We start from the raw sequence: 19,741 nt of genomic DNA, 5'->3' as shown, positions 1-19,741 counted from the left end.
GGCCTGAAATCAGGTCATTGGAATTTCTCAAGCTGACTATGTCACTCGCGAAGATCTCCGCCTACCTCTCTGCTCCCGAGCCAGCGCCGTCAACATAAACGTGTACTCAAAAGTGGGTCTTCTTCACGGAGGCTGCCAATCAGAGGAAAGGGTGGGACAAATATGGACAAAGCGGATACAAAAGTGGGTCAAACAGAAGTAGCTGTCAGAAGGGCATTTTCTGTACATTTGTATGACAAAGGTAAGGTGTTTTTTGAAATGAAGTGAAAACTTTTTATACTAAGTTGTTCATGTTAGAAAGTCACTCTAAAATAGCCCAAATATATGACCTTTAATTAAGAATGCTTAGTTTTACTGCCAAGGATAGGCGCATTCAGTTGAGGTAATAATCCACACATTGCCAGTAAATGCTTAGTGTAAGAGCGCCATAAAATCTCTTATCTTGGTATCCTCATGTAGGAAGAAAAAAATATAACTGGGTAAAGTCTGAGCTTTCAGTTGTGTCATTGAACGCCTCGCACCTGTGATTGGCTGCTGCCGTGCTACCTTTTGTCGGACTTCTGAGAGTTCTGTATAGTCGGTGTTTTCACGAACGCACCGCGGCTGTGATTGGCTGCTGGTCGGGGGTAAACAGGTCAGTGCCACTCATTGTGCTTGTCAAAAAGGGGGAAGTAGACTTTGTCAGCAGCAAGCACGCTCAAGGACTCGGTCACTCCTCCTCCTCCCCTCGGCCCCTGGAATCTCCGTGTGTCTTTGAAAACAAAGTCAACCAAGTTGGTGACAAGGAAAGCCGGGACCTGGTCGTCGTCAGCGCGTCAATGCGCCTCTCTTAGCCCGTTAGCTTAGCGGCGCCCGCGTCCTCCACGTCCGATTTCCCTTCGGGACCTCACCTTCCCTTCCCGTCCAGCATCACAACAACCGAAGGGAACCAAATCGCTCTGCAAAGGAGCCGCTTTGTTGCTAGCATAACACTCGGAGAAGCAGGGGCAATCTCGAGTGCAGCTAAACTAGCGCCTTCGCTGGGATCGATTGTGTTGCTTGTTAGCGTCCAACGCATCACCCGAACATGATTCCCGACAAGGCGCCCGAGGACGACGTCTTTCACGGGGCTGAGGAGATGCGGAGGGGGGCTCACGTGCCCACCTTTGACAAGTATAAAGAAATGTACACGCAGTCCATCGAGGACCCTGACAGTAAGTGTGCTGCTTTTGCCAAGCGATCGATTGTGTCAATGATTGATTCATCATGTCTTGAGGCGTGCACTACGACTACTACTGCTAATTCTTGCAACATTATTATAATGCAAATGACTGTTAGTACTAATGAGAAAAGACCTGCAAAAGAGTGAATGACGATAGGAAACTATTTGAAGAATAAAGCAGGGCTCTCACTTGGGAATATTTTTTGAATAAATTATTCAGTGGGTCAGTCCAGGGGTGTCACAAGCCAAATTGGAGTTAGGGCTCGTTTTGACTGTGAAACCTTATAAATGTACAAGTACCTCATCATATGACTCTGTGTACAGTACACAAAAAAGAGATAACTAGTTTTGAATACAAGACTCACCTAAAATAGTTTGTTCACTTATTGTTTGGGTTTGGCAAACAAACAAACAAAAGCTGCAAAATCTCAGCATTATTAAAAGTGAAGGCAAATTTTTTTTAATGTTTTTTATTTTTTTTTTATTTTTTATTTTTTTTTAAAGCCTGTCCTGTTCAGCTGCACGGCCTTGCAGAATGGTGGATGTGTATGCCTCGTGCTGGAACAATTTTGCAACAGGGGAGTTTGAAATACTCCCTCTGCTTATTTTTAAATGTTTTCATTATTCTGATGTTTATTGAAAATGCAGCCGGACAGAAAAGGATTTTAGGGGACTAGGGGTGAAAACTACAGCAGAATGCAATTTTCAATTATGGCACATATTTTAGCACCAGGGCAGCACGGTGGATTACTGGTTAGCACATCCGCCTCACAGTTCTGAGGTTGCAGGTTCAGATCCGGCCTTGCCTGTGTGGAGTTTGCATGTTGTTCCCGTGCCGGCGTGGGTTTTCTCCAGGCACTCCGGTTTCCTGTCACGTCCCAAAAGATGCATGCTAGCTTAACTGAAGACTCTAAATTGCCCGTAGGTGTGAATGTGAGTGCAAATGGTTGGTTGTTTCTACGCGCCCTGCGATTATCGGCTGGCGACCGGTTCGGGGTGTACCCCCCTCCCGCCTGAAGATAGCTGGGATAGGCTCCAGCGCGCCCGCGGTTCGTGTGAGGAGAAGCGGTACAGAAAATGGTTGGATGGATGGATTTTATTAAAAAACATGTAGATGTACATGATTTGCTTTAGTGGGCCACATAAAATGATGTGGCGGGCCTAATCTGGCCCCTAGGCCTTGATCTGACACCCAAGGGTTGTCTGTGTATAGAATAATGGGATAAAACATAATTTCAATGTTTATTGCAAAATATTTTTTTCCCCCAGATGTTTATGAACTGATTATTGTTGTGTATTTGGTCTTGTTTTAAGCAAAACCACCAGAGGGAATTATGTTGGATACATTAAAGTTGCCCATGACCATCCACTTCCTGTTTTTTTTCCCACGTTCATTCAAAACACAAGAAACATGGACGTGGCAGCACCTCCCGGGCACGAGTAAGAATTGTGTGTCTTCGACCCGCAGAGTTCTGGGGGGACGTGGCCAAGGACTTCTTCTGGAAGAGCAAACACACGGGCCGCTTCCTGGACTACAACTTTGACGTGACCAAAGGAGAGATCTTCATCAAGTGCATGGAGGGCGCGTCCACCAACATCTGCTACAACGTGCTCGACCGAAACGTTCACGACAGGAAGCTGGGTGACAAAGTGGCCTTCTACTGGTCAGTATGGCGCTCCTAACCCGCCGCTTGACTCCCGCTCTGCAAAGGATTGAGAAGTTGTGTTCACAGAGGTGAAGATCTTGAGGTTCTGAGCAATGCAGGCAAAATGGAGTTACAACTAACAGAAGCGCCGTGTAATGGAGATAAACAGGACGTCGGCTCAGCCATGGCACAATTCCTGATCAATAAATAAAAATTGCTATCAAAACAATATTCCGAAAGAATAAATGTAGTCATATGCCCAACTCTGGTATGGGGAGAAACAGGCTTCAAAGATAAAGTCCACTTGGCTTTCTCTTGCTAGTTTGTAAACTGTAAACACTCCACCCAGTCTTTTATTTACAGAGCACTTTAAATAGCCACTGCAGCTGACAGATCAACATTTTTTTTTTTTGCCCAACAACAAAGTCTGAAAGTGCAAACGTCTGAAAACGGGTCTCAAAGTGGAACATTTTATGACATGGTTATTATTTGGGTGTAAACGGTGTGAAAAGTTGGCCTTTGAGAAGGGAGAATATGTACATCTACAAACAGTATGTGAAGCCTTTGGAAGGACCTGGATTTCTGCATAACTTGGTCGTAAAATATGGTCTGATCTTCATCCAAGTCACAGTCGACAAACACACTCTTCTTAAACTAATACATGCAAACGATTATACTTTCGTGTATTTTTGGACACAAACTATGGACTTCCACTTTTTAGTGGCCCGTGGCATATACTCAAAAGAACATTGAACACGTCCCGCATCAATAGTTTTTTTTTTTTTTTTTTTTTAAGGGTGAGGGGACAGCATAAAAAGTGTGAATGCCGAAAAAGTGGGGAGGTTGCGAAACCCACATCCCCAATTCAAGACTACTACAACTATAACTCCTACTAAAAAAATTGGTCGAATATAGAGCATTTCTAAAAATTGTCAGACTAATAGCAAAATTGCCCAAGTCGTTTTTTTCAACATTTTCGGAGAACAATTAAAAACATACAACAAATTGAACAAGGAACTTTTTTTAGGGCTGTATTTTTGTGACTAGCACAAGTTCAGCGCTGCGCTCGGTGTAATTCGGCGAGGAGGCGGGTTAAACCGGGTGTCTGTAAATTCGCAGACGAGCGCGGCTGGCGTATTTATTAAAAAAAATAAATAAATCTTTCAAATCGTGATGGAGCGAAAAGTCCACAATTGACCTCGGAGTCCACATCGTTGTGACATTTCCGCATTGTTGCCAGTACGGGTGCGGTGATTTATCTTCAGACATGGCAGCTGATAACAGAGTACAGTAGGTCGACACATGCATGTTTTCCTGCCCCAAAGCCTTCTTCTTTATCGCACTGGAATAGCTTTTCCTGGATTTGGAACCACACTACTTAGAAAAATGCAATTTAGCGTCACGCTGAATGTAGTTGTCGTAATTGGTGGGAGCTCTGCGCTTGTTTCTCTTAAACGAGCTCGTCCAACTTTGGGGTAACCTCCCCCCCCCCCCCCCTTTTTCATTATTTGGCCTATTCTCCTTTTTAAAGAAGCTCTCCAAACAAGTATTTAAAAAAAATAAAATAAATAAAATCTCCTTGGCGTCTCTTTTTCCTGTGTCACATAATTGAGATGAGCATTTTGACAGCGGCACAGGCAGATGCACACGATTCTCAAAATAAAACTCCCAAACCCTGTCCTCCACCAACCTCTTTCCCGGCCAGCGCGGCGATGGAGGCTCCCCCTCATGAGTCGCGGCAGTGGGAGTTCCTTGAGCTACGTTTCCCACGCCTCGAAAAAACTAAACAAAACAAACAGTTTGGCGGGAATACCGGGGCGGAGATACTAATCTCAAATCTCCGAAATGTGAGGAAGACGTGTCGACCACTCGTCCACATCGCTGCCTGTCGACTAAGCGTACTCCGAAAAACCAAAAGTGCGTGTCTTTGCAGGGAGGGCAACGAGCCTGGCGATGAGCTGACGGTGACGTACAGAGAGCTGCTGAACTGCGTGTGTCGCTTTGCCAACGTCCTGAGGTCACAGGGTACCTTTGGAGCTCCCGCTTTTAACCAGCACATCTGCAGCAAATGAGTTTGATGGTCATTTAATTGGACGGGTGTGTGCGTGTGTATGTGGCAGGCGTGACGAAAGGGGACCGTGTAGCCATTTACATGCCCATGGTGGTGGAGCTGGTGGTGGCCATGTTGGCCTGCGCTCGCATCGGAGCCGTTCACTCCATCGTGGTACGTCGGGAACGGGAGGCACGGGTAATAGCGCGCGGATGGGAAATGACGTCGAAACGCCCTTTGCCAGTTTGCAGGTTTCTCTGCCGAGTCGCTGTGCGACAGGATTGTGGACTCTCAGTGTTCACTGCTCGTCACTGCGGGTGAGTTCGTGTCTTATTGGCAATGGCAGATTAATACATGGCATACAGTGGAGCAAAATAAGCAAGGGTCACACAAGAACATCAGATGCACGTAAGAATATCAGAGAGTCAAATGTATTTATTTACATATTTACAACATCACCCAATGAGAGCACCAGACTTATGACAACTGCACATGTGAAATATAAATTACTGTATATATGCTGACGTGAAGTGTACTAAACTACATGAATACAGGCACATCTCAGTAAATGAGAATATATGTATTGTGATTTATTGAGATGAAATCCTCTACCTAAATAAATTGTGCAACAAAAGTCTGCAGATGACTATAGATGTGATTTATTAGTTGAAAAACATAGCCTGAAGCCTCACACAGTTCCACTACACATTTGAGAACAATAAATCACATCTATGACCATCTGCAGGCTTCTGTTGCACAATTAATCGAGGTCTGTCATCTCAACAAATTACAATAAATATATTCTCATTTATTGAGATAATATGGAGGCTACCTGCAAATAGATACTATTACTATACAATAGAATTGATAGCTTTTGAAAACCTGTTGATGTGACTTTTTTTTTTTTTTTTTTTTTGCTACCGTTGTACCCTCCCTTCCCTTGGACCCCTTAAAAGAATCAGAATCAGCTTATTGACATTGTCACTGAGCGGTACTTTCACAACTCTGAATTTTTCTCGGTCCTATGGTGCGACATGAAAAATACAAGTACTAATACAAATTGTACAAATAAAAATTCAAATATAAATAGACTAAGAAGAAGGAAAATAAAGTGCAATAACCAAAACAGTGTGCCATAAGCATCCGGTGAGAAATATAAGTGGCTTATTATTGGGTGCGATTGTTTATTCTTTTGTAATTGACGTCTTCTTTCAGATGGTTTCTACCGAGGGGATAAGCTGATCAACCTGAAACTCATCGCGGATGAAGCCCTGCAGAAATGCACAGACAAGTACTCTGCACGCACGCACACAATTCTCACAGTATTTTGTCTTTTTACCTTAAACACTGAGAAAATTCATTGTTGATGGATTTTCTTATGGACCACAACAACTTGCGTTCATGTGGATGCCTGCCTCGTCACCGTCATCCTATATCAACTATTAAGAATAATAAACAGAGCGGAGATGATGCGGTGTCCATTTGTTTTTCTGTGCGTCCAGGGGATTCTCACTCGGTCGGTGTATCGTACTGAAACATTTATCCAAGGAAGCGCAAGAGACTTCCCTCAGCTCTCCTCCCGCCAAACGACCGTGTCCTGACCTGCAGGTAAACTAATTTTTCACGTCTTTTCCTTTGATAAACTGCCACGCCTCTAAAGTGAATACCAAAACCATTTCAGATGCATATTTTTATAAGTTGGGCTGCAAATGCAAGGCGGAGTTGTTATCCATAGTTTCAGAATGCTTACCCAGCTAAGTTAACAATACTAGCTGTGTTCTCCTATTTGCGACACTAATTTGGTTGCTTTGTATTGACTCTGTTGGCATACCGGTATATATAAAAAATAAGTTACCACTGTTAATAGTAAAAAGTATCAGTCACCATCGGGCCTATCTCACTGACCTGGAGACTAGTTCATGACCTGATGGCGACTCGAGTCTCTGCGATGTCTCCTGGAAATCCAAACATGGTCGTTTAATTTTTTTGGGGAGACCTTTTGGAGACGTTTGTGTGTATGTCACACACATTTATATGCACACATACACACACACACAGTGGGTACGGAAAGTATTCAGACCAGTCCAGCTGTGTTTGATTATACTGATTGGACCTGATTAGGAAAGCCACACCACTGTCTATATAAGACCTTACAGCTCACAGTGCATGTCAGAGCAAATGAGAATCATGAGGTCAAAGGAACTGCCTGAAGAGCTCAGAGACAGAATTGTGGCGAGGCACAGATCCTGCCATGGTTACAAAAAAAAAATTAAAAATTCAGCTGCACGTAAGGTTCCTAAGAGCACAGTGGCCTCCATAATCCTGAAATGGAAGACGTTTGGGACGATCGCAACCCTTCTTAGACCTCGCCGTCCGGCCAAACTGAGAAATTGGGGGAGAAGACCCTTGGTGAGAGAGCTAAAGAAGAACCCAAATATCACTGTGGCTGAGCTCCAGAGATGCAGTCGGGAGATGGGAGAAAGTTCTAAACAGTCAACCATTACTGCAGCCTTCTACCAGTCGGGGCTTTATGGCAGAGTGGCCCGACAGAAGCCTCTCCTCAGTGCAAGACACATGAAAGTCTGCACGGAGTTTGCTAAAAAAAACACCTGAAGGACTCCAAGATGGTGAGAAATAAGATTTGCTGGTCTGATGAGACCAAGATAGAAATTGTTGGCCTTAATTCTAAGTGGCATGTGTGGAGAAAACCAGGCACTGCTCCATCACCTGATGGAGGCAGCATCATGCTGTGGGGGTGTTTTTCAGCTGCAGGGACAGGACGACCGGTTGCAATCGAAGGAAAGATGAATGCGGCCAAGTACAGGGATATCCTGTACCAAAACCTTCTCCAGAATGCTCAGGACCTCAGACTGGGCTGAAGGTTCACCTTCAAAAAAGACAATGACCCTAAGCACACAGCTACAATACCGAAGCAGCGTTTTCAGAACAACTCCGTGACTGTTCTTGAATGGCCCAGCCAGAGCCCTGACTTAAACCCAATTGAGCATCTCTGGAGAGACCTGAAAATGGCTGCCCACCAATGTTCACCATCCGACCTGACAGAACTGGAGAGGATCTGCAAGGAGGAATGGCAGAGGATCCCTAAATCCAGGTGGGAAAAACTTATTGCATCATTCCCAAAAAGACTCATGGCTGTATTAGCTCAAAAGGGCGCTTCTACTAAATACTAAGCAAAGGGTCTGAATACTTATGGCTGTGTCAATTTTTCTTTTTTAATAAATCTGCAAAAAGCTTTACAATACTGTTTCTTTCTGTCAATATGGGGTGCTGTGTGTACATTGAGGGGGGAAAAAAAGAACTTAAATGATTTGAGCAAAGGGGGTCTGAATACTTTCCGTACCCACTGCATATATTAATTCGATCGATGAATTGCCCAGCTCATGCGTTAAAAGTGTAACCGGTTTGTTCTGAATTGCCAGCTGTTTGTTTGTAATCAATCAATATTGATCACATTGACCGATCAGCCTCGGCAGTCGCAGCGACATCTCCGCCAGTGAGATCTGCCCGTAGAATTGGGAATTTTTCAAAAGGTTTTATTTCTAATTTTGTGCCATTTGAGATTTGCATTTTAGTTGAATCCCAACTTTTACGACCGAACGGACTTTGGACTTCTTAGGCGGGTTCCACGCGGTGATATTGTGTTGTTGTTTTCACTTTCATTTTGTAAATAAGTCATCTCCTTCATGGTCATCCCCCGCTTGCTGTGTTTCCTCACTCCGGCAGGAGACAGAAACAGGCAGAGTAAGAAAAACCCGTCCTGTTCCGCAGGTACTTGTCATCCCTCCAGCCAAAACCCTGTCCCACCTTTTCTTTTTGTTTCGCCTCCACCAGACTGGACTCAAAAAAAAAAAAAAAAATACTGCCGAAGGGTAAAAACAATCAAGCTTGTGATTTTCACGCATGTCTTTTGTAGCATATTTAGCATTGAGATGAAGCTACAATGTTAAAAGTGAAGTTGCAAGAATGCTCGTGAAATACACTTTAGGGGTCCTCAACATGACCCCTCAAAAGTCATTCAGTAGCACTACTTGGAAAGGTAGGAAAATAAAAAAACAGCCCCTGACACCGTTTGACACAAAATTTGACTCATCATTACCATCCGTTCATTCTTCACATACAAATGTAGTGCACAAGAAAAAACAAGTAAACAAGACTTGACGCCATTTATATGATTCTTATCTTTTTTAAACAAGCTTTGTTTTTACCCAGCGAGAGCAGTATAATAATTCTGCAAACATCTGAAAACATGAAAATGTGTGCTTGGTCACATCAGGAATGGAACCGAAATGATTGGAACCTCGAGATGGGCGGACTTTTTTAATTTATTTTTTTACTATCGATGCTATTTAATGTCGTTTAAAACACAAAACAAACAAAACAAAAAAACAGTGCTGGTCTTTGAAGAATGAGGACATACCGTATCTAAGTGACCCAAAACCTTTGAAGGCTCGTGTATAGAGTATGTAAAAATGTATGGATTGATTGATTATTCATTGCAATCAACTGGCCATTCCTAATTAGAAGAAAAGGTTGTCCATGTTCCCAGATGTTTGCTGACTTTTGGAATAAACTAACACTCTTTTTGTCTTCAGTCAACGCACTCGTTCACCTCACACATCCAAATTTGTTCTTAACAGCATGAAGATAACATTTAGTTTTTTTTTTTTTTTTTTGCATCGCTCCTACCAAATAATAATGTTGTCATCTACTTAAAACTTTAAAGTCGCACATTTCTACTATCACCACAATCAGATGTCACTATTGATTGTTTCACTATCTTTTAATACATGCATTATATTTATGATTATAAATATTAATGGTTATATGATTTGTCTCGCTGACTAAATCTACACATCTACCACGCGTCGTCCTGCGGTTGAAGTTTATTTACTTAACTGCCGATGGGCGGATGCCAATTAGCATAAGCGTAAAATCGTTAGTGCGTAACAAAAAGCGATGCAATGCATTTTCATATCGATGCGTTAGACTAACTTAAGCTGCTGATCTGTTTCCTGTGGGTTTTCAGCCTTATTTGTCTGACTCACATTCTTTCTTGGCTTTTGTTGTGAGATTCCGACGGTCAAAGATATTAGCAGGTTTTTATTTTTGTAACATTGGAATCCTCCCACCCCTGGCAAGGTGCCGTGGAACCCGGAAGTGGACAAGTGTTGGCATACTCTGATGGGCGACGTGTCAGACGAGTGTGAACCGGAGTGGTGCGCGTCCGAAGATCCCCTCTTCATCCTCTACACCAGCGGCTCCACCGGCAAGCCCAAGGTAGAGCGGAATTCCGGATGTGGAATTCCTTGCTGGAAAAACTGTATACGATACATTAGACTGACTTTTAGACTGTATACATCAAATGCAGTAAAAAAGGAGAATATAAGCATTACGTGGGAATTGTGCCCTTGGAAGAACTTCATCGGCTCCCCTTCTTGGCAGAAATACATATTCCTTAATAAATGAGCTCACCATTTTAAAAAACAGCATTTGAAGTTCACTTGGGTGATACTTGTTTGATGTTTCTTGAACATGAACGTGGGGAAAGCATGCAAAAATCTATTTTTTCACAGCACTGTCACGCCTTGATGTGTTTCTACAAGGTTTTACTCTTTCACACACTGTATTGTTCGTCAAAGCAAATTTCCTTTCGATATATCGATTATTTTGCAGTTGTAGCCCAATCATGCCCCCAGGAAAAAGCTGTCCCAATCCTCTCTTATTAATGGCGTACTCCTCTGCAGGGCGTCCTCCACACCGTCAGCGGCTACATGCTCTATACCGCCGCCACCTTCAAGCTGGTGTTTGACCACCGGCCCGACGACGTCTACTGGTGCACGGCCGACATCGGCTGGATCACCGGACACTCGTACATCACCTACGGGCCGCTGGCTAATGGCGCCACCAGCGTCTTGGTGAGCACAGAGTGGCCGTGGCTGCCATCAGGTGGCCGTGCAGTAGTACTTAGCTCAAATCACTTTGTTCTAAATGCGCTAGGTGTCGCCTGATCCATGTGGAACTTTATGTATATACAGTGTTGGGGAATAACGAATTACATGTCACGACGTTACATCATAGAATTACAAAATGAACCTAATTGTAATCTATTAATAATACTGGTGGAAAATGTGCCATTAAATTACTTGATTTGGGAAATTTCATGATTACAATTTTAGTTGCATTTTCAAAATTCGCCGCAAAAGCTCAGATTTTTCACCCCCCCCCCCCATCACTTCCTTCTTCTAAAGCCGGTGCTTGTGATTGGCTCTCTCTGGTCATGTGCCATTCTGCCATCGTCTCAGACTTGACATATTTTTCCAAATACAGTATGAACTCAAAGCACCACCTTGTGATACAATAAGTTTTTGAAACTCATAAAAGAAACATTGATGTTGGAAAAGATTCATCTTTTATAATTTTGGACTTTGTTTTAATGGAAAATTCACTTACCTGGTTTGTCATATGAAGCGATCTCGTCTTAATTGTGCACATTTGTCATTAGGTCAACATGGTATGGAATGGTGGTTTTCCACATGCTGTACACATATACTGCAACACACACATTTGAGATTATATATTTACATTTGATCATGTTTTGGTATCGGTTTATTATTTGCGTAAACAAATTCCAAAATCTATGGTTTTGCGCCACTTTTTTTTGTTTTTTTTTTGAGGACACATCCAAGGGTCCTGTTGATGCACTCGTTCCAAATGAAGTCATTGAAATTGAATCATGGAATTAGTGATACATACATACTTGAAGCAAAATGATCTTCCAATAGAACAGAAAAATTTGGCCAAGTGAAGCCCCGCATGAACTTGGCGACGGAGGTGATATATGCCTGGGATGACCGGCAGAAGAATGAAATGCTCTTCCACAAGGTGGCAGAAGGTCCACCTAAGGCGAGCAGCTGCCTGTTGCCTTTGCATACCACACAATAATAGCTTTGTGTTCACCTAAACGGCACGGAGTTCACACTGTGTTAGTAAATTAGTGGGTAAATCTCAAAAAGAAGAAAAGTTTGTTTTTTTTCCACGCCTTTTTCTGTGGTGTGCTGTGACATTTTTTATAAAATATGTGCCTTGGCTCAAAGATTCTGAAATACTGGGATAAAAGTACTGCAGCAGGCATAAGGAAGCAATGTGTGAGGCATTAATTGTATTGGCAATAAGAATGCTGCGGTGGTTACCAGGGTTTATTATGCTTTATTAATTTGTACATTTCAAATGTAAGTGAACTGTCGAGCCAGATTGCTAGGTGTTTGTCGCAAGTGAGGAGTTGAACAGCAGAACCATTAAGAGAGAGAATATAGATGGGGTGCGCAATTTTTTGGGAGGTTTCTGTTGACGCTTGTAGGGGGGGAAAAAAAGTGCTTGGGTACAGAAAAAAAGTCATGTCCGTCATCAGAGAGACAAATCTGAACTAGAAGCTGTCCATCTCAGAGATAAAACAAAAGAACAAGTGTGTGTAGATGTCTTAAGCGTTGTCAGAAAGTTGTAACGGGCCGTCTTCCCAAGTAAAGCAGCTTTAAAAAGGACGAATGCTGTTTTAAATTTGTGTCACAGTTGTCATCACAGAAGTCAAACTAGAGCATTGCCAACCATTGACACAGAAATGAGTATGAAAATGTATCATCCATCGTCACAGAAGCCCAACGGGAAGATGTCGAAGCTGTCCTTTGTTAATCCCGACTGTAAATCAGCCCTGACTATGAGTGAAAAAGTGAGCGCTGACGTGGCAAAGCTGCAGAATTAACTTGCGTTGGATAGCTTGGATCTGAACAAAAGTCATTGACTGTGTGTGTGTGTGTGTGTGTGTTAATGCGTGCACGTGTGTGCGTTTCAGTTTGAGGGTCTTCCCACATACCCGGATGTGAGCCGCATGTGGGAGATTGTAGACAAGTACCACGTTAGCAAGTTCTACACGGCGCCCACCGCCATCAGGCTGTTGATGAAGTACGGCAGCGAGCCGGTGCACAAGTAAGCGACTGAGCATCCGCGTCGTCTCGCCGCCGCTTCAGTTTGACATTTGTGTGGGTTTGTTGCGCGTAGGTACAAGCGAGACTCTCTGAAGGTTCTGGGCACGGTCGGAGAGCCCATCAACCCCGAGGCCTGGCAGTGGTACTTCACGGTGGTGGGAGACGGCAGATGTCCCATCGTCGACACGTTCTGGCAGACGGAGACAGTGAGTACGCTGGGCGCCACCCAACCCCCCCCCCCCCCCCCCCGCCGGGCTCATCTCCATCACCATCACCGTCCTTTGTGTCTTCCAGGGCGGACACGTGATGACGCCTCTGCCGGCTGCTACGCCCATGAAGCCAGGCTCTGCTGTGAGTCAAACATAACGTGTGGAAAGCCACCTTCACACTGCTGGAAAATACAGTACGCTGCGTTATACTGCACTCTAACGCTGTATTGTAGATGCTTCAACCAAGAGGGCTGAGCAATTCATTGATTACTATGAGCTTATATGTCAGAGACTTGTGCAACAGAACTGTTTGAATTATTCAAAGATTGTCTCATGATAAATTTATTGTTGAGTTGATAAAATCAGTGTTTGGGAGGTGGGGTGTGTTTAAAAAAATAAAATAAACATTTAAATAAATAATATATATATATATATATATAAAATATATATTTTTTTTATAAACTTTTCTGAGAATCCTTAACAAACTTTATGCTATGCTGCGTTCACATTAGATGGCATGGGCCAAAAAAAATGTCCATTTAGTGTTGCCCATCTGTGTAGCATACCTGCCTCTGATTGGGGCCCATTGGCGCCAAATTCCTAGTTGGAGTTCGTCAAAGTACGAGCCAAAATGGCTACTTCAACCAAAAATGCCGGATTTCTTATTGGATTTCGGGCTTGTGTCCTTGAGACTTTTTTGCACGTCCCGGTGTTGGGTACTAATAGACTTGTCTTTTTCAGACATTTCCCTTCTTCGGAGTCGTGCCAGCCATCTTGAACGAGTCGGGCGAGGAGTTGGAGGGCACGAGTGAAGGTTACCTGGTAGGAAGCGCCGCAATTGACGGCTCGGCTCGGCGGCGGAAGGAACGGCGACGTGTCTGACCGGTCAATCCGAACAGGTGTTCAAGCAGCCGTGGCCCGGCGTGATGAGAACGGTGTACGGAAACCACGGCAGGTTCGAAAGCACCTACTTCAAGAAGTTCCCGGGATACTACGTGACCGGAGATGGTGACAGGATGCGGCAGCAAGTCGGCTCAACGATGCATCGTCATGCTAATGATGCGGATCTTTCTATTCTTCCCCATCCGCAGGTTGCCGTAGAGACAAGGACGGATATTACTGGATCACCGGGAGGATAGATGACATGCTCAACGTCTCAGGTAAGAGCAACCTGTGCGTCTTAGGCCACATCCACTACAAAAGTCGGAATATTAGAAGAAAAAAACTGGATTCACAAGATTACAATTGTATATTTTGGGGGGATGGGGGGGCCAGTAATATAAGAATAAGGATGAAAGAATTGCAATGCCGGTAATGTGTTACAAAGCAACGCGTTACTCCGAAATGCCACCATTTTGAGTAACGAGCAAAGGAGTGCGTTACTTTTCCCGGGAGAGTAATCAGACTAGTTACTTTTTCGTCATCAACGCCGGTGACTCGGAGAAAATGCAGTCCAGCCATTCAATAGCATTTAACCCTTCCCGCAGACCGCCGATTTGTCAATAAGCCTAAGAAAGCGATTGGGAGGTGATGGCTGATTCTACAATGCACAGTGATGGTGTAGTATCATAAAAGTGCCAAGAAATGCACAATTTCACTATCGCCACACTATTATTGTTATTTTCCTTTGTAAAAAGTATATTTGATTGTTGTTATTTTTATTTACACATTAAGAATACAGTTTTACTGCCGTGTTAATTATTCATACGGAAGTGCGCGGTAATAAATTGGTCATGGAGGTTTAAGGAATGACTCACTGAAGGACTTACAATACTTATCTCAAATAATATTTACAATGAAAAGTGAGAAGTTTCAACTTCGTCTATAGTCCGAACTGTGAGCTGGTTGAATGCGCTGCTGCACGGCTGCATTTTCTGTGTTTTAACATGCTCGGCCAATAAAGACAATTCGGATTCATATGGCCCAGCCCTTGCCCAACAGAGTTTAACGCGACTTTGCAGGTCACTTGCTGAGCACAGCAGAGGTGGAGTCGGCATTAGTGGGGCACGAGGCTGTCGCCGAGGCCGCCGTGGTGGGCCGGCCTCATCCCGTCAAAGGAGAAAGTCTCTACTGCTTTGTGACGCTACGCGATGGCGCCGCATTCAATCACACACTGGAAGCCCAGCTCAAAAAACAAGGTGGCTTCAGTGAAATGCTCCTGATTAGCTTTGTTGTTGTTGTTGTGGTTTTTTGACTTGGCTCGATACTTTTTCAACTGTTCAACCTTGGGGGAGGGCGGTTCGCACTCTACCGAGTGACATTCTAGATGGTTCTGGTTGGGCGAACTCCCACGAACCCTCCAGAACCCTGCTGCTGAGGGTGAAGAGCTGTTCAACTGTTCCACGGCCATGACGAAAAACACACTGCTCCTCCTGAATCTGAGATCTGACTTGCCGACAGACCCTCCAGAACCCCTGAATAGACCTTACCAGGGAGGCAGAGGAGTGTGATTCCCCCCAGATTTTTCACCACCTGGGTGACTTCAAGCCCACAGTTGGGAGAACTCTCCTCAGAGTCCCCAGACTCTGCTTCCTCATGGGAACGAAAGTCTGTAGAAATGAGGAGGTCTTTGAAGTATTCGGCCCACCACCTCTCAATGTACGTACTGTATACTAAGTATGCCCACACCTGCTCGGCCCCTCTCACCATGGGCTAGTCCAGAGTGGAATAGAGTCCAACCCCTCTTGAGAAGACTGGTACTGGAGCCCAAGCTGTGTGTTGATCGCGCTCGACTATATCTGGTCAGAATTTCTCGACCTCTCACACCAGCTCGGGCTCTTTCCCTGCCAGATAGGTGACGTACCACGTCCCTAGAGCCAACTTCTGTAGCCGGGGATCGGACCATCAAGGTCTTGTCTCTTCGGGCTGTTGCTCGGGGCTCAATGGCGAGCCCCACTAATGAGCTGCAGGCTTCATGTCTGGCTCCAGAGGGGACAGGGTCACATCCCTCCCGGAGCCACGTCCGGGTGAAAGAAAAAGTAATCCAAAATTGTTTCTCATCATAGGGGGTCTTTGAGCCGTCCTTTGTCTGGTCCCTCATCTAGGACCTGTTTGTTAAAGGTGCGTAAAGCCCCTGACAATTTAGCTCCTCGGATCATTGGGACACATCAACTCCTCCACCACGATAAGGTGACAGCTCAAGGACAGAATATGATATATTTGATGTAATAATAATATAATAATGATCCCACCTCAAAAGTTTTTTTTTAACAGAAAAAATGTGGAGAACGTGAACTTTACAAGAATAAAACGAAAACATTTTCACAGAAAACTGTTGTATTATTACAATAATACGCTTTCTCCTATCCTTTTCTGAGTGGATATCGATATATATTTTCACAAGGAAAAACATTTAATTATTAGCTCAGTCTTAATTTCATAGGAAAAATATCTGAAGGGAAAATACAAATTCCCAGGAAAAAAAGTAAGTCAGTAATATTACATCAATACAGTGGTCTCTCTTCTTTTTGTTTTTTGTTTTTTTGTTTTTGGGAGTACCAACCCTTGAAAACACTTATTGGCGGTTTATCCCCACTTATTCAAGAATTGTAGAGGTTTTAAAAAAAAAGTCAATGCAATTGCATTGGGTGTCAATTATCTGTGAAAAGTGAGGGTCCACTGTAGTTATATTTTTGGAGGGAAAAAAAGTCTCCTCCTTGGTAAATGTGACTTTGCTCAATTGAGTTTTTTTTTTTTTTTTTTTTCTTTCTTTGGTGCATATTGGTCAACAGTGCGTGAGAAGATCGGCGCCATCGCAACACCTGACTTCATTCAGGACGCTCCAGCGCTCCCCAAAACCAGATCAGGTACAAATTGGGGTGTAAAATTCCATGAAGTTTTGAATTTGCAAACTTTCTTTGGGAATTGTGTCTTCCCTTCCAGGCAAGATCATGCGGCGCGTGCTGCGCAAGATCGCCAGTGGCGAGCGGGACCTGGGCGACATCTCCACGCTGGCCGACTCGTCGGTGGTGGAGCAGCTTTTCCACAACAGGTGCTGCACGGCCGTGTGACAACATCCCGGCGCTCCCCGTCCACGGACCCGCTCGTCATGTCGTCATCTGCCAACAAATGATAATAATAGGATTGGTATGTGTGTGTTTGTGTGTGTGAAGAATAAATCCATTTATTTTCACTACTTTTTCACACACACACACACACACACATTTATTAATAATAATTATTCAAATGACTTCCTGTCCTCCAATTAGCCTTTAATTTGTGTTGTAAGTTTTTCTTTAAGATGCTTTGAAGTATGTCTGCTCTTTGTATTCATTTGTTTTGTCTGTGTTGGGTTTTTAAACGAAGACGTTTTGGATTAAAAACATGAATTTGGTGCCCAGTTCGGCTTTGTCGTCTGATATTTGTTTTGCGCTTGTACAAGAATGTTTCAAGTCAAGTTGATGTGTTTCGGCCTTTATCACAAGAGTCTCAAAGGGCTTCACAGGGCAACAGATGACAAAGATTGACAACATACCCTAATCCATCGATGTTTCAACTTCCCATGTCAACTCATGTCAGTTTCAAGTTGGGGGGATACTTATTGCCCCTGACTCAGTCCCTGTGTGCCTATGTACCAAACTTCAGTTCAGAGTACCCACTCTTTTTGGAGTCCTTGGAGGGTTTGCTGGAGAGCACTCCCGCTCGGGACTCCCATGTTCTGCTCTGGGAATTCAACGTGTACATGGGCAATGACAGTGAGACCTGGAGGGTTGTTGTCCACGTGCACTTGGCATCGGGACACCCTCGGCCGCAGTTCGATGATCGACTGTGGTCATGTCGTCGGATTTGCGGCCACATGTCTTGGACACTCTGAAGAAGAGTGTCACCACTCTGGTGGTGAGTTGGCTCCGATGGTGGGGGAAGATGCCAGTCCGACCTGGCAGACGCGAACATATTGTGAGGGTCTGTTGGGAACATCTGTCAAGAGTCCCCTAAAAGAAGGAGCTTCAATTCCCACATCCAACAGAACTTCGCCCACATCCAGGTGGAGGCGGGGGACATTGAGTCCGAGTGGACCATGTTCTGTGCCTTCATTGTTGAGGCGGCTGACCGGAGCTGTGGCCGTAAGGTTGTTGGCGCCTGTCGTGGCGGAAACCCCCGAACCCGCTGGTGGACACCAGCAGTAAAGGATGCCATCAAGCTGAAGAAGGAGTCCTATCAGGCCTTTTTTCCCTGTGGGACTCCGGAGGCAGCTGATGGTGTACCGGCTGGCCAAGCTTAACAGCACTTTGGTTGTTGCTGAGGCAAAAACTCTGGTGTGGGAAGAGTTTGGTGAGGCCTTGGAGAACAACTTCCAGACTGCTTCAAGGAAATTCTGGTCCACCATCCGGTGTCTCAGGAGGGGGAGGCAGTACATCATCAACACTGTGTATAGTGGGGACAGAGTGCTGCTGATCTCAACTCGAGTCGGTGTGCCGAACACTTCAAAGACCTCCTCAATTCTACTGACAGGCCTTCCCAAGAGGAAACTTTGAGGCAGGCTTTCCTGTCTCCGGGTTTGAGGTCACCGAGGTGGTTAAGTTCCTCGGTGGCAAGGCCCCGGGGGTGGATGAGATTCGCCCTGAGTTCCTAAAGGCTCTGGATGTTGTGGGGCTGTCCTGGTTGACATGCCTCTGCAACATTGCGTGGACATCGGGGACAGTGCTACTGGATAGGCAGACTGAGGGAGTGGGCCCCCTTTTTTCAGAAGGGGGACCGGAGGGTGTGTTCCAATTACAGAGCGATTACACTCCTCAGCCTACCCAGTAAGGTCTATTCAGTAGTTCCGGAGAGGAGGGTCCATCTGGAAGTCCCTTCTCAGATTCACAAGAATCAGTGTGGGTTTCGTCCTCGCCGTAGAACAGTGGACCAACTCTACACCATCAGACGTGTACTTGAGTGTGAATGGGAGGTCGCCCAACCAGTCTATACGTGTTTTACGGACTTGGAGAAGGCGTTAGACTTTGTCCCTCGGGGAGAACTGTGGAGGGTGCTGTTGGATTATGGGGTACCAGACCCCCTAATAAGAGCTGTTCGGTCCCTGTATGACCGGTGTCTGTCACGTTTGGGGTTTGTCCGAAGGCGAGGAACGCAAGGCAAGAACATGGAGGACCCAAGTGCAGGGAGGCAGCGCAGTAGTGCAGGAGTATATAAAAAATTATATTTAATTACAAAAACAAAGGAAAACAAAGATCATGAAAAAGTCTAAATGCTGAATTAACAAAGTTCAAAATCTAAACACAAAATAACAAAGAAACACTTGAGTAAACCCAAAACAAGACATGACTGGTGAAATTACTGAGCGACAACTGGCGACTATGACATGGCACAGACAGAGACAAAGACACCTGACAATGACATACTGCAAAGACGTGTGACAACGACAATGAACCGACAAGAACTGAAAGAAACCAGGGATCTAAATACAAACAGACGAGACAACGAGGAACACCTGGACAAGATACGAATGGCTGGAGAGAGCTGATTGGTCGACACAAGATAGACGAGAACAGGTGGACACAACAAACCAAATGAGCACACGACAAACATAGAACACAGGAAAACATGGAACAAAACTAAACACAACCCAAACCAAAACACAGACCATGACAGTATCAAGAGTTTGGTCCGCATTGTCGGCAATAAGTCGAATATGT

At 44.6% G+C, this 19,741-nt stretch overlaps 1 protein-coding gene across 3 annotated transcripts; it reads left to right on the top strand.

Annotated features, from left to right (window-relative positions):
- The first annotated feature begins 658 nt into the window (after positions 1-658).
- acss2 (acyl-CoA synthetase short chain family member 2) lies at positions 659-17,445 on the top strand. Of its 3 annotated transcripts, XM_061781387.1 has the most exons (19): positions 662-1,193; positions 2,670-2,865; positions 4,781-4,872; positions 4,968-5,071; positions 5,142-5,214; positions 6,113-6,188; positions 6,400-6,505; positions 8,642-8,686; positions 10,058-10,195; positions 10,663-10,833; positions 12,765-12,898; positions 12,971-13,103; positions 13,192-13,248; positions 13,848-13,928; positions 14,006-14,114; positions 14,198-14,266; positions 15,068-15,244; positions 16,838-16,912; positions 16,989-17,445. In XM_061781387.1, exons 1-19 carry the CDS (start codon positions 1,067-1,069, stop codon positions 17,114-17,116), a joined length of 2,091 nt encoding a protein of 696 aa, XP_061637371.1. In that variant the 5' UTR covers positions 662-1,066; the 3' UTR covers positions 17,117-17,445. The 3 variants fall into 3 exon arrangements, with proteins under 3 accessions (XP_061637547.1, XP_061637371.1, XP_061637459.1); XM_061781563.1 differs by lacking the exon at positions 15,068-15,244 and having other exon boundaries at positions 659-1,193; XM_061781475.1 differs by lacking the exon at positions 8,642-8,686.
- Positions 17,446-19,741: the final 2,296 nt, after the last annotated feature.

The sequence above is a fragment of the Phyllopteryx taeniolatus genome, chromosome 1 (genome assembly GCF_024500385.1).
Source record: "Phyllopteryx taeniolatus isolate TA_2022b chromosome 1, UOR_Ptae_1.2, whole genome shotgun sequence".
Lineage (NCBI taxonomy): Eukaryota > Metazoa > Chordata > Actinopteri > Syngnathiformes > Syngnathidae > Phyllopteryx > Phyllopteryx taeniolatus.
Note: the sequence above shows the minus strand (reverse complement) of the source record. Positions and strands in the feature narration are given on the sequence as shown.

What these genes read in the sequence shown, in the direction of transcription:
- acss2 (XM_061781387.1), top strand. Translation starts at nt 1,067, where the DNA reads ATGATTCCCGACAAGGCGCCCGAGGACGACGTCTTTCACGGGGCTGAG. An exon ending in CCATGAAGCCAGGCTCTGCT is followed by an intron (nt 13,249 to 13,847) that starts GTGAGTCAAACA and finishes TGTCTTTTTCAG; the next exon opens with ACATTTCCCTTCTTCGGAGT. An exon ending in GCACGAGTGAAGGTTACCTG is followed by an intron (nt 13,929 to 14,005) that starts GTAGGAAGCGCC and finishes CAATCCGAACAG; the next exon opens with GTGTTCAAGCAGCCGTGGCC.